The following is a 15,437-nucleotide window of genomic DNA, read 5'->3' on the forward strand; positions in this document are numbered from 1 at the left end:
TCTAACTGAGGCTTGGAGGAGGGTCATAGGGGGAGGAGCCAGTGCACACCAGGTAGTCCTAAAGCTTTACTTTTGTGCCCAGTCTCCTGCGGAGCCGCTATTCCCCATGGTCCTTACGGAGTTCCCAGCATCCACTAGGATGTCAGAGAAACAGGGTTATCATTTGATGCATCTGAAGATGCGATCCCGACCACTTATCCAAGAGGTCCCACTGGAAGGTCCTCGCATGGAACCTGCCGAATGGAATTGCTTCGTATGAAGCCACCATTTTTCCCAGGACTCGTGTGCAACGATGCACCGATACCCGTTTTGGTTTTAGGAGGTCTCTGACTAGAGATGACAGCTCCTTGGCTTTCTCCTGCGGGAGAAACACTTTTTTCAGTTCTGTGTCCAAAATCATCCCCAGGAACAGTAAGCGAGTGGAAGGAACCAGCTGTGACTTTGGAATGTTCAGAATCCAGCCATGCTGTTGTAGCACCTCCTGAGATAGTGCTACTCTGACCAGTAACTGCTCCCTGGACCTCGCCTTTATAAGGAGATCGTCCAAGTATGGGATAATTAAAACTCCCTTTTTTCGAAGGAGTATCATCATTTCTGCCATTACCTTGGTAAACACCCTCGGTGCCGTGGACAGTCCAAACGGTAGTGTCTGGAATTGGTAATGGCAATCCTGTACCACAAATCTGAGGTACTCCTGGTGAGGAAGGTAAATAGGGACATGTAGGTAAGCATCCTTGATGTCCAGGGATACCATGTAATCCCCCTCGTCCAGGCTTGCAATAACCGCCCTGAGCGATTCCATCTTGAACTTGAATTTTGTTATGTAAGTGTTCAAGGATTTCAAATTTAAAATGGGTCTCACCGAACAGTCTGGTTTCGGTACCACAAACAGTGTGGAATAGTAGCCCCGGCCTTGTTGAAGTAGGGGTACCTTGACTATCACCTGCTGGGAAAACAGCTTGTGAATGGCCTCTAGCACAGCCTCCCTGCCCGATGGAGTCGTCGGTAAGGCTGATTTGAGGAAACGGCGGGGGGGCGGCGCCTCGAATTCCAGCTTGTACCCCTGAGATACTACTTGAAGGATCCAGGGATCCACCCGTGAGCGAGCCCACTGATCGCTGAAATTTTTGAGGCGGCCCCCCACCGTACCTGGCTCCGCCTGTGGAGCCCCACCGTCATGCGGCTGATTTGGAAGAAGCGGGGGGAGGACTTTTGGTCCTGGGAACCGGCTGTGTGTTGCAGCTTTTTCCCCCCTTCCTCTGCCTCTAGACAGAAAGGACCCGCCTTTTCCGCGCCTGTTTTTCTGGGGTCGAAAGGACTGTACTTGGTAATACGGTGCTTTCTTAGGCTGTGAGGGGACATGGGGCAAAAATGCAGACTTCCCAGCCGTTGCTGTGGAAACAAGGTCTGAGAGACCGTCCCCAAATAACTCCTCACCCTTATAAGGCAAAACTTCCATGTGCCTTTTAGAATCTGCATCTCCTGTCCACTGCCGAGTCCATAAGCCTCTCCTAGCAGAGATGGACAAAGCACTTATTCTAGATGCCAGCCGGCAGATCTCCCTCTGTGCATCTCTCATGTATAAGACCGAGTCTTTTATATGCTCTATGGTTAGCAATATAGTGTCTCTGTCTAGGGTGTCAATATTTTCCGACAGGGAATCTGACCAAGCAGCAGCAGCACTGCACATCCAGGCTGAGGCAATAGCTGGTCTCAGTATAACACCAGTGTGTGTGTAAATAGATTTTAGGATAGCCTCCTGCTTTCTATCAGCAGGTTCCTTTAGGGCGGCCGTATCCGGAGACGGTAGTGCCACCTTTTTAGACAAACGTGTGAGCGCTTTATCCACCCTAGGGGGAGTTTCCCAACGTGACCTATCCTCTGACGAGAAAGGGAACGCCATTAGTAATTTTTTTGAAATCACCAATTTTTTATCGGGTAAAGCCCACGCTTCTTCACACACCTCATTCAATTCCTCAGATGGGGGAAAAACTATAGGTAGTTTTTTCTCCCCAAACAGAATACCCTTCTTTGAGGTACCCGGGTTTATATCAGTAAGGTGTAATACCTCTTTCATTGCCTCAATCATGCCACAAATGGCCCTAGTGGACATTAAATTTGACTCATCGTCGTCGACACTTGCATCAGTATCCGTGTCGACATCTGTGTCTGCCATCTGAGGTAGTGGTCGTTTCAGGGCCCCTGACGGCCTTTGAATCGTCTGGGCAGGCACGAGCTGAGAAGCCGGCTGTCCCGCATTTGGCATGTCGTCAAATTTTTTATGTAAGGAGTCGACACTTGCAGGTAATTCCTTCCATAAATCCATCCACTCAGGTGTCTGCCCCGCAGGGGGTGACATCACATTAATAGGCATCTGCTCCGCCTCCACATAAGTCTCCTCATCAAACATGTCGACACAGCCGTACCGACACACCGCACACACACAGGGAATGCTCTTACAAGGAGACAGGACCCCACAAAAGCCCTTTGGGGAGACAGAGAGAAAGTATGCCAGCACACACCAGAGCGCTATAATAATACAGGAACTAACTGAATTATGACCCTTTATAGCTGCTTATTATATTAAACTGCGCCCAAATTTAGTGCCCCCTCTCTTTTTTACCCTTTCTGTAGTGTAGACTGCAGGGGAGAGTCAGGGAGCTTCCTTCCAGCGGAACTGTGAGGGAATAATGGCGCCGCCCCTTTTTCGGCAGCCTTTCTCCCGCTTTTTTCTGTAATTCTGGCAGGGGTAATTACCACATATATAGCCTCTGGGACTATATATTGTGGTTATTTTTGCCAGCCAAGGTGATATTATTGCTGCTCAGGGCGCCCCCCACCCAGCGCCCTGCACCCTCAGTGACCGGAGTGTGAAGTGTGTATGAGGAGCAATGGCGCACAGCTGCAGTGCTGTGCGCTACCTTGGTGAAGACTGATGTCTTCTGCCGCCGATTTTCCGGACCATCTTCATGCTTCTGGCTCTGTAAGGGGGACGTCGGCGCGGCTCCGGGAACGAACTCCAAGGACGAGTCCTGCGGTCGATCCCTCTGGAGCTAATGGTGTCCAGGAGCCTAAGAAGCCCAAGCTAGCTGCAAGCAGGTAGGTTCGCTTCTTCTCCCCTTAGTCCCACGATGCAGTGAGCCTGTTGCCAGCAGGTCTCACTGTAAAATAAAAAACCTAATTTTAAACTTTCTTTCTAGCAGCTCAGGAGAGCTCCTAGTGTGCAACCAGCTCGGGCCGGGCACAGAAATCTAACTGAGGTCTGGAGGAGGGGCATAGAGGGAGGAGCCAGTGCACACCAGATAGTACCAAATCTTTCTTATAGAGTGCCCAGTCTCCTGCGGAGCCAGTCTATTCCCCATGGTCCTTACGGAGTCCCCAGCATCCACTAGGACGTTAGAGAAATAATAATATTAAAACAGAACTTCTGCAGCAAATGTGACTGCAGAATGCAATATTCATCATGAGGACCTAGTTTCCACAAAAATAGTTCAACGGCAGCTTCACAAACCAACAAGGTAGAGCTACTTTCACACCAGCACCTCTGAACACAGGTTTTTGGCACATGAACACGCATAACCCGCGTTCATGTGCCGTGTGGAAGGGTGCCGGAGTGGAAAAACCAGGTCGAGTGACCCGGTATTTCAACCCTTGTGTTCAACCTGGCTCACTGTGCGGTGTGAACGGGTAGCACTTGGAGATGTGATCTCCAAGCACCGCCCCTGCTGACATCAGCAACCCGGCAATATGCCAGGCTGCTGACTGCGGTGTAAAAGGCGCCTGAGCCGGGTCGCACCCTGGGAGCTCCCGTGTCAGGCTCCCGGGTGCGACCTGCCTCAGGCGGTGTGAAATGGGTATAACAAAAATAAGATTTTAAACCTACCGGTAAATCTTTTTCTCCTAGTCCGTAGAGGATGCTGGGGACTCCGTAAGGACCATGGGGATAGACGGGCTCCGCAGGAGACATGGGCACTAAAAAAGAACTTTAGGTATGGGTGTGCACTGGCTCCTCCCTCTATGCCCCTCCTCCAGACCTCAGTTAGAGAAACTGTGCCCAGAGGAGACGGACAGTACGAGGAAAGGATTTTTGTTAATCCAAGGGCAAGATTCATACCAGCCCACACCATTCACACCGTATAACTCGGGTAATACGAACCAGTTAACAGCATGAAAGAACACAGCCTCAGTCAGAGACTGAACAAAACTGTAACATAACCCTTATGTAAGCAATAACTATATACAAGTCTTGCAGAAGCAGTCCGCACTGGGACGGGCGCCCAGCATCCTCTACGGACTAGGAGAAAAAGATTTACCGGTAGGTTTAAAGTCTTATTTTCTCTTACGTCCTAGAGGATGCTGGGGACTCCGTAAGGACCATGGGGATTATACCGAAGCTCCCAAACGGGCGGGAGAGTGCGGATGACTCTGCAGCACCGATTGAGCAAACATGAGGTCCTCCTCAGCCAGGGTATCAAACTTGTAAAACTTTGCAAAGGTGTTTGAACCCGACCAGGTAGCTGCTCGGCACAACTGTAATGCCGAGACGCCTCGGGCAGCCGCCCAAGAAGAGCCCACCTTCCTAATGGAATGGGCCTTAACCGATTTTGGTAACGGCAATCCAGCCGTAGAATGAGCCTGCTGAATTGTGTTACAGATCCAGCGAGCAATAGACTGCTTAGAAGCAGGAGCGCCAACCTTGTTGGCTGCATACAGGACAAACAGTGCCTCCGTTTTTATGAACCGAGCCGTTCTGGCCACGTAAATTTGCAAAGCCCTGACTACATCAAGGGACTCGGAATCCTCCAAGTCTCATGTAGCCACAGGCACCATAATAGGTTGGTTCATATGAAAAGATGAAACCACTTTTGGCAAGAATTGAGGACGAGTCCGCAATTCTGCTCTATCCACATGGAAAACCAGATAGGGGCTTTTGTGAGACAAAGCCGCCAACTCAGACACTCGCCTAGCCGAAGCCAAGGCTAACAACATAACCACTTTCCTAGTGAGATACTTTAATTCCACCGTTTTAAGTGGTTCAAACCAGTGGGACTTAAGGAAACTCAACACCACGTTAAGGTCCCAAGGCGCCACCGGAGGTACAAAAGGAGGCTGAATATGCAGCACTCCCTTCACAAAAGTCTGTACTTCTGGTAGAGAAGCCAATTCCTTCTGAAAGAAAATGGATAGGGCCAAAATCTGAACCTTAATGGAGCCTAATTTTAGGCCCAAATTCCCTCCAGTTTGTAGGAAGTGAAGGAAACGGCCCAGATGGAATTCTTCCGTAGGGTCCTTCCTTGCCTCACACCAAGAAACATACTTCCGCCATATACGGTGGTAATGTTTAGCTGTCACGTCCTTCCTAGCCTTTATCAGAGTAGGAATGACCTCATCCGGAATACCCTTTTCCGCTAGGATCCGGCGTTCAACCGCCATGCCGTCAAACGCAGCCGCGGTAAGTCTTGGAACAGACGGGGCCCCTGTTGCAACAGGTCCTGTCTTAGCGGAAGGGGCCACGGATCTTCTGTGAGCATTTCCTGCAGATCCGGATACCAGGCCCTTCGCGGCCAGTCTGGAACAATGAGAATTGTCTGTACTCCTCTTTTTCTTATGATTCTCAACACCTTGGGGATGAGAGGAAGAGGAGGAAACACATAGACCGACTGGAACACCCACGGTGTCACAAGGGCGTCCACTGCCACCGCCTGAGGGTCTCTTGACCTGGCGCAATACCTCTGTAGTTTTTTGTTGATGCGGGACACCATCATGTCTATTTGGGGCAGTCCCCACCAACTTGCAATCTGTGCGAAGACTTCCTGATGAAGTCCCCACTGTCCTGGATGTAGATCGTGTCTGCTGAGGAAGTCTGCTTCCCAGTTGTCCACCCCCGGAATGAACACTGCTGACAGTGCGCTGACATGATTTTCCGCCCAGCGAAGAATCCTGGTGGCTTCCGTCATTGCCACTCTACTCTGTGTGCCGCCTTGGCGGTTTACATGAGCCACTGCGGTGATGTTGTCTGACTGAATCAGAACCGGTAGATCGTGAAGCAAAGTCTCCGCTTGACGAAGGGAGTTGTATATGGCCCTCAGCTCCAGGACGTTGATGTGAAGACAAGTCTCCTGGCTTGACCAAAGACCTTGGAAGTTTCTTCCCTGTGTGACTGCTCCCCAACCTCGGAAGCTCGCGTCCGTGGTTACCAGAATCCAATCCTGAATGCCGAACCTGCGACCCTCCAGAAGGTGAGCACTCTGCAGCCACCACAGGATAGATACCCTGGCCCTGGGGGACAGGGTGATCAACTGATGAATCTGTAGATGTGACCCGGACCACTTGTCCAGTAGGTCCCATTGGAAAGTCCTCGCATGGAACCTGCCGAAGGGAATGGCCTCGTAAGATGCCACCATCTTTCCCAGGACTTGAGTGCAGTGATGCACTGACACCTGTTTTGGCTTCAATAGGTCCCTGAACAGTCATGAGTTCCTGGGCCTTTTCTATCGGCAGATATACCCTTTTCTGGTCCGTATCCAGAATCATGCCTAAGAAGGTCAAACGAGTCGTAGGAACCAACTGTGACTTTGGGATATTGAGAATCCAGCCGTGTTGCTGCAACACCTTCATTGAAAGTGACACGCTGTTCAGCAACTGCTCTCGTGATCTCGCTTTTATGAGGAGATCGTCCAAGTACGGGATAATTGCGACACCCTGCTTGCGCAGGAGCAAAATCATCTCCGCCATTACTTTGGTGAAAATCCTTGGGGCCGTGGAAAGCCCAAATGGCAACGTCTGAAATTGGTAATGACACTCCTGTACCGCAAATCTCAGGTACGCCTGATGAGGTGGATAAATGGGAACATGAAGGTATGCATCCTTTATGTCCAGTGATACCATAAAATCCCCCCCTTCTAGGCTGGCGATTCCATCTTGAACTTGAACCTTTTCAAGTATAGGTTCAATGATTTTAAATTTAGAATGGGTCTGACCGAACCGTCCGATTTCGGGACCACAAACAGGGTTGAGTAATACCCCTTCCCTTGTTGAAGCAGGGGAACTTTGACCACCACCTGTTGAAGACACAATTTGTGAATCGCATTTAAAACTATCTCCCTTTCTGGGGGAGAAGCTGGCAGGGCCGATTTGAAAAACCGGCGAGGAGGCACCTCTTTGAATTCCAGCTTGTACCCCTGGGAAACAATTTCTATTGCCCAGGGATCCACCTGTGAGTGGACCCAGATGTGGATGAAAAGTCGAAGATGTGCCCCCACTTGGGCGGACTCCCTCAGCGGAGCCCCAGCGTCATGCGGTGGATTTTGTAGAGGCCAGGGAGGACTTCTGCTCCTGGGAGCTAGCAGTGGTAGGCAGCTTTTTCCCTCTGCCCTTACCTCTGGCAAGAAAGGACGATCCTCGTACTGTCTTGTTTCTATTTGACCGAAAGGACTGTATCTGATAATGTGGCACTTTTAGGCTGTGAGGGAATATAAGGCAAAAAATTTGATTTGTATACTTAATGTTCTATAGAAAACATTTAAGGAGCGCTAATATCCAATAAAAAAACTTTTAATATTAGAGATAGTGGAAAACCACTTATAATGATTAGTTTAGGAGTTAAAAACATAAGCAGTGCAAATGCATATACATGTATAAGAAATCACATTCACAGTAAAAATAAATTTAAATTAACTGCAGTTGGCCTTTGTGCCAATTATTTAGGTATTTCAGTCCACAGTCATAGATAGGGCTGGTGGCATCCGTACTGATACAGGGGTAAGTAAATTGACTCCACAAGATAATTAGGATTTACTAATGGATTTATGCAAAGGGGTTGTATATATGCTGTTGCTCACCCCTGGCATTAGGATCCGGTTTCTCGCTCGTTATTGTAGACGCTGATTCCCGTCAATAGCAAGTAGCTGAGGTGATTCTCGGCAGCCGACAGCGTCTGTAACGGGTTACCCGGCAAGGGAATACCCGAGATGAGGCAGCACCTCAGCAGAACGGGGCTTTTCCAAGCACAGCAACAAGAGTTGAGCAGGAATGGATCCAATAAACGTGGAGAGAGACCGTACTAATCCCTTAGTAACAGTAACCCCGATATCGTGGGCGGAGAAACGCGTAGAGGGTCATTCTAACTGCTTGTCCACTGCTGGAGACTTCCACGGATCATCCGCTACTGTTACTAAGGGATTAGTACGGTCTCTCTCCATCACGTTTATTGGATCCATTCCTGCTCAACTCTTGTTGCTGTGCTTGGAAAAGCCCCGTTCTGCTGAGGTGCTGCCTCATCTCGGGTATTCCCTTGCCGGGTAACCCGTTACAGACGCTGTCGGCTGCCGAGAATCACCTCCGCTACTTGCTATTGACGGGAATCAGCGTCTACAATAACGAGCGAGAAACCGGATCCTAATGCCAGGGGTGAGCAACAGCATACTACAAATATAACAAACCCTTTGCATAAATCCATTAGTAAATCCTAATTATCTTGTGGAGTCAATTTACTTACCCCTGTATCAGTACGGATGCCACCAGCCCTATCTATGACTGTGGACTGAAATACCTAAATAATTGGCACAAAGGCCAACTGCAGTTAATTTAAATTTATTTTTACTGTGAATGTGATTTCTTATACATGTATATGCATTTGCACTGCTTATGTTTTTAACTCATAAACTAATCATTATAAGTGGTTTTCCACTATCTCTAATATTAAAAGTTTTTTATTGGATATTAGCGCTCCTTAAATGTTTTCTATAGAACATTAAGTATACATTTTTGTCTTTGGCATCCAGTTGCCCTGTAGGAGCTGCTATTATATTAATCATTATATATCAGGTGTTTTCTTTAATTAATTTATTAGCGCCCGATGTAACGGGACAGCCATTGCCCGTGTTTTTTCTGAAAAAATTTGATTTACCTGCCGTAGCTGTGGAGACCAGGTCCGAGAGACCTTCCCCAAACAATTCCTCACCCCTGTAAGGTAAAACCTCCATATGCCTCTTTGAGTCGGCATCACCTGTCCATTGCCGGGTCCATAGGACTCGTCTAGCAGAAATCGCCATAGCATTGACTCTAGAACCCAGTAGGCCAATGTCTCTTTGAGCATCTCTTATATATAAGACAGCATCTTTAATATGACCCAGGATCAATAACATGGTATCCTTATCCAGGGTATCAATTTCCGCCGATAAGGTATCTGTCCACGCTATTACAGCGCTACAAACCCAAGCCGACGCTATCACTGGTCTGAGTAAGGTACCAGAATGCGTGTAAACGGACTTCAAGGTAGTCTCCTGCTTGCGATCAGCAGGATCCCTGAGGGTAGCCGTATCTTGGGATGGCAGCACTACCTTTTTGGACATGCGTGTCAACGCTTTGTCCACCCTTGGGGCGGATTCCCACCGTATCCTGTCCTTATTCGGGAAAGGATGCGCCATAAGAATCCTTTTGGGAATCTGCAGTTTTTTGTCTGGAGATTCCCAAGCCTTTTCAAAGAACTTGTTCAGCTCATGAGATGGGGCGAAAGGTTACCTCAGGTTTCTTTTCTTTATACATGTGAACCCTCGTGTCAGGGACAGGGGGGTCCTTTGTGATATGCAAAACATCTTTTATTGCAATAATCATATATTGAATATTTTTAGCCAATTTTGGCTGTAACTTTGCATCATCGTAGTCGACACTGGAGTCGGAATCCGTGTCGGTATCCGTGTCTACTATTTGGGATAGTGGGCGCTTTTGAGACCCCGAAGGTCCCTGTGACATAGGAGCAGGCAGGGCTTGACACCCTGTACATCCCCTGGACTCAGCTTTGTCCAACCTTTTGTGCAATAAATTCACATTAGCACTTAAAACATTCCACATACCCAACCAGTTAGGTGTCGGTGTTGCCGACGGAGACACCACAGTCATTTGCTCCACCTCCTCCCTAGGAGAGCCTTCTACCTCAGACATGCCGACACACCACACACACAGGGAATCCTCTTATCTGAAGACAGTTCCCCCTTAAGGCCCTTTGGAGAGACAGAGAGAGAGAGAGAGAGAGAGAGAGAGTATGCCAGCACTAATGACCCAGGGAAAAAACACAATATGTTTACACAGATAGCGCTGTTATCATCTATTTTGCACCAAATGATGTGCCCCCCCCCCTTCTTAAAAACCCTCTTTCACGGTGGTAAGCAAGGGAGAGTCCGGGGAGCTTCTTCTCAGCGGTGTGCTGTGGAGAAAATGGCGCTGGTGAGTGCTGAGGAACAAGCTCCGACCCCTCAGCGGCGGGCTTCGGCCCCGCTGAAAAATTAGAAAAAAAAAAAAAAAAAAAAACTGGCGGGGGTCTCATATATACAGTGCCTAGCCTGTATATCACTATTTAAGCCAGATTTGGAGGTCCTTATTGCTGCCCAGGGCGCCCCCCCTGCGCCCTTACAGTGACTGCCGTGTGTGTGCTGTGTGGGAGATCTGAAGTCTTCTGCCGCCTCTGAAGTCTTCTTTCTTCACATACTCTCCCGGCTTCTATCTTCCGGCTCTGCGAGGAGGACGGCGGCGCGGTTCTGGGACGAACGGCGAGGGTGAGACCTGCGTTCTGTTCCCTCTGGAGCCAATGGTGTCCAGTAGCCTAAGAAACAGAGCCTAACATTAAAGTAGGTCTGTTTCTGTCCCCTCAGTCCCTCGATGCAGGGAGTCTGTTGCCAGCAGGCTCCCTGAAAATAAAAAACCTAACAAAATACTTTCTTTTCAGGAAACTCAGGAGAGCTCCCTGTAATGTACCCAGTCTCCTCTGGGCACAGTAATAAACTGAGGTCTGGAGGAGGGGCATAGAGGGAGGAGCCAGTGCACACCCATACCTAAAGTTCTGTTTTAGTGCCCATGTCTCCTGCGGAGCCCGTCTATCCCCATGGTCCTTACGAAGTCCCCAGCATCCTCTAGGACATAAGAGAAACTATGATTAATGACAATGCTGAAGATGGGACACAATGTTTCAGCATTATAAAACTTGAACATCTGATGCCTGGAAACAGATAATGTGCTCCGATGAGTCATCCTTCACTCCGTTTTCTACATTGATCCAGGCATATGCATGAAGAATACCCAAGGAAGCCTATATTCTGAATACCTGGCACAAACTGTGAAACATGGAAGTGGCTCTGTACGGTTCGACCAGCAATACCTAAAGTATGTGGTGTTGGTTCTTTAATTACTATCAAGGGCGGAATTACTGCCAGGAACTAAGTGGTTATTTCAAACAACCAGTTGCATCTCAAGGTCCAAACGCTGCTTCCCAACAGTAAAGCAACTTTTCAAGATGACAATGCCCTCCGTACACACAGGCAGGAGTGTTCAATCTCTGCTTCAATATTATAAAACTGAACTTTTGGCCAGCACACTTACTTAAAGATCATTGAACCACTGTAGTCAGTATTAGAGCAGAGCAAGAAGTAGGGAAGCCAAACCCAGGCCATTTTTTCAATCCCGGGTATAAGGATTGAAAAAATGGGCAATCCTGGGATTCCAGGTTTTGGCTTTTAACTATGTGGCCGCCCCCTCGCCCTGTACAATAACTAACCAGATACCGCGGGCGGGAAACTGCACAGCCTCTCCCCCCCCCCCCCCCTCCCATGCGGCGGCGGCACAGCGTGACCTCACCGGAAGAAGGAAGCCGGGCAGCGTCTGAGCGTCCTGCGGACGCTCAATGCTGATCCCTCAATCCCAGTGATTGGACCTTCCAACCTCAGGATTGAATCCTAGACATTTTTTGCCCTAAATCCCGGTATACCGCGATTGGCCACCCTAGCGAGAAGTAAAACCCCTCCTCCATCACCTCTCAAGTAACTTGTAGAGGTTATACATTCCACTACATACTATTCAGAATTTGCAGGAGTATACTCCATAGGTTATGGTATAGTAATAAGTAGACAGTCAAGAGAATGACAGTGTCTAGGTCTTCACCAAATGGTCGACATGCACAACTTCAACACAGTCAAAAGGTAGACATGAAAATGGTCTACATCAGAAGTTTTCCCTTCCAGCATGTGGAACCCCAATTATGGTACCACGTCTCCTCGCTCCGCTACACTCGGAACAGGTTACTATTCCCAATCGTAGCCCATGTGGATGGTAAATTATGAAAGATTTAAAAAAAATTAAATAAGTTAAAAAAATAAAAATCACGTTGACCATTTGCTATGGACCTCTTGACTGTGAACCTTTTAACAGTCGCCCTATCATTTGGATACTTATTCCATAAACTGTATTAAAGGCAAACGGTGGTCTAACTCTGTATTAATAAAGAAATGTGAAAAAAAAAATATATATAATTATATACATACACATTTTTTTTAAAATCCTGTGACAGCTGTATCTCTAGCCAGTACATGCATATAATCATATGTAATTTCCTGTACATGCAAAATTTTGATTTTAAATAGAAATGAAACCAGGATACATGGCTGGCACTATACTTCCTGTGAGAAGAATCTGTTCTAGCTAACAAAGCCAAGTTTTAAAGCACACCTAGTAATCAAAACATTACGCTTATAACTAAACTAAAATTATATTTACCTGATAGTGTCTAAATATCAATTCTGGGTTAAAGTATAGCTGAAATGGTGTTATGAGTTCTAATTGCTGAAAGAGAAAGAAAGAAAAAAAAGCAAATAGTTTTAGTACAATTTAGCAAAACAAAAAACACTGCACATAACAGCATGGAATGTGTTAGCAGACTTCTCTTTTCTACTGTAAAAACCCAAAACATAATGGAAAATGTAATGGCTGCACTTAGAGCATTTGTTTCCCTAGAAATGTGTGGATAAGGATGCCAAATCAAGCAGTTTTAAATTAATGTATTAAGACAATGCTTTTTGCACGTGAAAATAATCAGCATAATCAAATTTACAATTGAAAAAAACAAACCATCGATCTGTGTTTAAATCAGATGACAGTAGGGCCAGAGGCAGACAGAAGCCTGCATGCCATATTCCTCGAAGACAGATTCTTCAATTAGAAAGAGGGTGTACAACAGGAATTCATGTAGAGAATCTGAGAAAAACAGAGCCTTTAAACTTAAATGACACATTTAGGGCTCAATCCAGTTCAACTGCGGGTTAATTTGCGACGTGAGTGAAAGCGGCTGTATGTCACACTTACGACACTGCTGGATTCATTTTTGCTCACCACCCATAGGGCTGTGTATAAAAATCCACAAGTCAATGGTAAGGTTGGGCCAAGTTAGCTACAACTTTCAATTTTGACTCCAAAAATGTCTATCCTTAAGCTAGGAACACAACTGACAAATAAAAGGAACAATCCACAAAGTCTTTCACTGACAGCTAATACAATCCAGAGAAAATCTGAGCTCCTCTATACACATACTGCACAATTATCGCTCCCATTTGAACAACACATTTTCAAAGTTGTTTGTACATCCAATTTTTCTGACAAGGTTTGTATCTGCTGTAATGTGGTGCAGCATTTCCTTTGTCGGGAGCCGATGTGACAGGCTTGTGAATGTCAGTCAGGTCCATGTGCTATGCAATGGTGAGAGCAGAACGACGGGCAATCAGACCGATGGTTGGGATGATTTCCCTTCGTCCCGAACCATCCCCGATTGACTGTACACATAAGCCGATGTTTTTCTGACCTTCATTAATATGCACAGAGCCACATGTGCTTTGTACGGTTGGCTGTGCAGCACGGCCAACCGGAAGATGTTGTATGTGACCTATGGGAGCACGCAATTGAGCAAACACAATTTCTCTAACGTCCTAGTGGATGCAGATATCCTAGTGCAGATATTGGCTTGATGTGTACCCACCCAAAATAGTCAGATCAACCTGCTGATCAGCCCAATTATTGCAGTGTGCATCTAGCATTAGACTAAACCAAACTATATATACACACTAGACAGTAAAAGCTAGATAGAGAAGATACAAAATAACAAAATAAAAATCAAAAATACTGTAGAAATTGAATCTGTTAATAGTACTTTCTTGCAAGATTTTATGCCGGTTGCTGATATATGTAGAGATAGCCACAGTAAGAAGTCAGCAAGGACGTGTCACATACATTCTTCAGGAACATACATAAAACTTTAGCAACAACTAGTGAGTAGATGGTAGCGCAGCCTCCTCATTAGCACACAGGACTATCCTCAGCACTGTACAGCATAGAGGGACGCTGTACAATACAGTACCCTCATATACTGCCCTCTGCGCTGAGTGACGTGTCCCTGTGGCCAGGGGAGCAGTGCAATATAACACCGGCTGAGGACAACACCATTACCGAGAGACCATGGTGCATGTGGAGGCGGGGGTGGCTGGCTTTATGGACGCTAATAGCTGGGTAATCAGCCACCCAGGACTCGACTGACACTCGGACGGGTGACAGCTCGGTACAGCCCCGGCGACCACCGGTGTGCCAGGAGGTGGGCGGAGATTGGCCCTTACCACTACAGCGGTAGTGAGCACGCAGGCCGTGGTGTAGGAGCGGGTCACCGGGGGAATCTGCATGTACTCCTGCCGGAAGGTCTGGTACGCCATCTTGCTGCTGCCTCCAACCTCTCGCCCGCTCTCATCTCCGCCTCGGCCAGAATTCTCACATCGATCATACGGACACATTCAAATGCCAGTACACCGCTTGGCCAATGAGCGCCCGACTGCTCTTACTCCTGTCTTCTTATTGGTCATCCGCACTGTCTCTCCCACCTCCCACGTGTTCGATGTCACGTCTGCCTGCCATTGGTACGCGTGGCGTCTGCTAGTGAGTCCTGATTGGTGAGAGAATAACTTTCTAGTAGTAAGAACTGACGCCTGCTATATATTCCCGGATATGGCTGTGCCTGTGGCTTTTATTAATACGGATTACACGGTGAGGGGCGGGCCTCGCCCCAAGTCACATGATGCACAAAAATCACTCAGCATTAGGGTTGTGATAGAAAACGAACAAAATGTGGAGGCAAAAGTAATATGAAGTATGTCAGATATCTGTGATTGGTAACGTGTCAGCAAGAAGGGAATTTCGGCGCTGTTCCTAAAAATGAACCGATGAGTTTCCCGAAACAATCATGGCCGTTTCTGATCTTCCTGGTCTCGCGAGACAGTCACAGGATGCACTGTTACAAGTGACTGGTGAGAGGGGTGTGACCGTATGAGAAGGTAGCGTCCAGTTTTGTGAGAGTGCCGGGCGCGGTTGCTGGTTTGTGTTGGAGACTTGGCGGGAAGGGAGACAGCATCTCTGTGAGCGGTGTCTGCGGGTCATGCAACAGAAGGTAACCCTGCCGGGCCCCGCGTCCTGCTATGCTGTGTGGGCGGCTGGGGGCTATGTATATGCTGCACTCATACGTGTGATCGGGTCGCCCTTCCTTGACAGGGCATAATGGCATCTGCCCTGATGTTGAGGCTGTAAGTAGCTGGACATTGCCATATCTGTAGGAGACACCAGTTCCACACATAGTGCTC

At 47.7% G+C, this 15,437-nt stretch overlaps 2 protein-coding genes across 6 annotated transcripts in view; one reads left to right on the forward strand and one right to left on the reverse strand.

Moving 5' to 3' along the window:
• The window catches only part of DERL2 (derlin 2), a 70,679-nt gene extending 55,894 nt beyond the window's left edge, over positions 1-14,785 (reverse strand). The window contains exons 1-2 of one of the 3 annotated variants that reach the window (XM_063953682.1): positions 14,646-14,785; positions 12,544-12,609 (exon numbers count right to left, since the gene is read on the reverse strand). In XM_063953682.1, coding sequence (XP_063809752.1) covers positions 12,544-12,609; positions 14,646-14,666 — 87 coding nt within the window. In that variant the 5' untranslated portion in view covers positions 14,667-14,785. The other 2 variants (XM_063953681.1, XM_063953683.1) reach the window with 2 other exon arrangements.
• Positions 14,786-14,872: 87 nt separating this feature from the next.
• Positions 14,873-15,437, forward strand: part of MIS12 (MIS12 kinetochore complex component) — a 30,592-nt gene continuing 30,027 nt past the window's right edge. Inside the window, exon 1 of one of the 3 annotated variants that reach the window (XM_063953685.1) lies at positions 14,873-15,107. The gene's annotated coding sequence lies outside the window, so the exon portion shown is untranslated. Of the gene's footprint in view, positions 15,108-15,140; positions 15,248-15,311; positions 15,381-15,437 lie in introns of those variants that run through there. The other 2 variants (XM_063953684.1, XM_063953686.1) reach the window with 2 other exon arrangements.

This window comes from Pseudophryne corroboree, chromosome 2 (assembly GCF_028390025.1).
Source record: "Pseudophryne corroboree isolate aPseCor3 chromosome 2, aPseCor3.hap2, whole genome shotgun sequence".
In the NCBI taxonomy this organism is placed as follows: Eukaryota; Metazoa; Chordata; class Amphibia; order Anura; family Myobatrachidae; genus Pseudophryne; species Pseudophryne corroboree.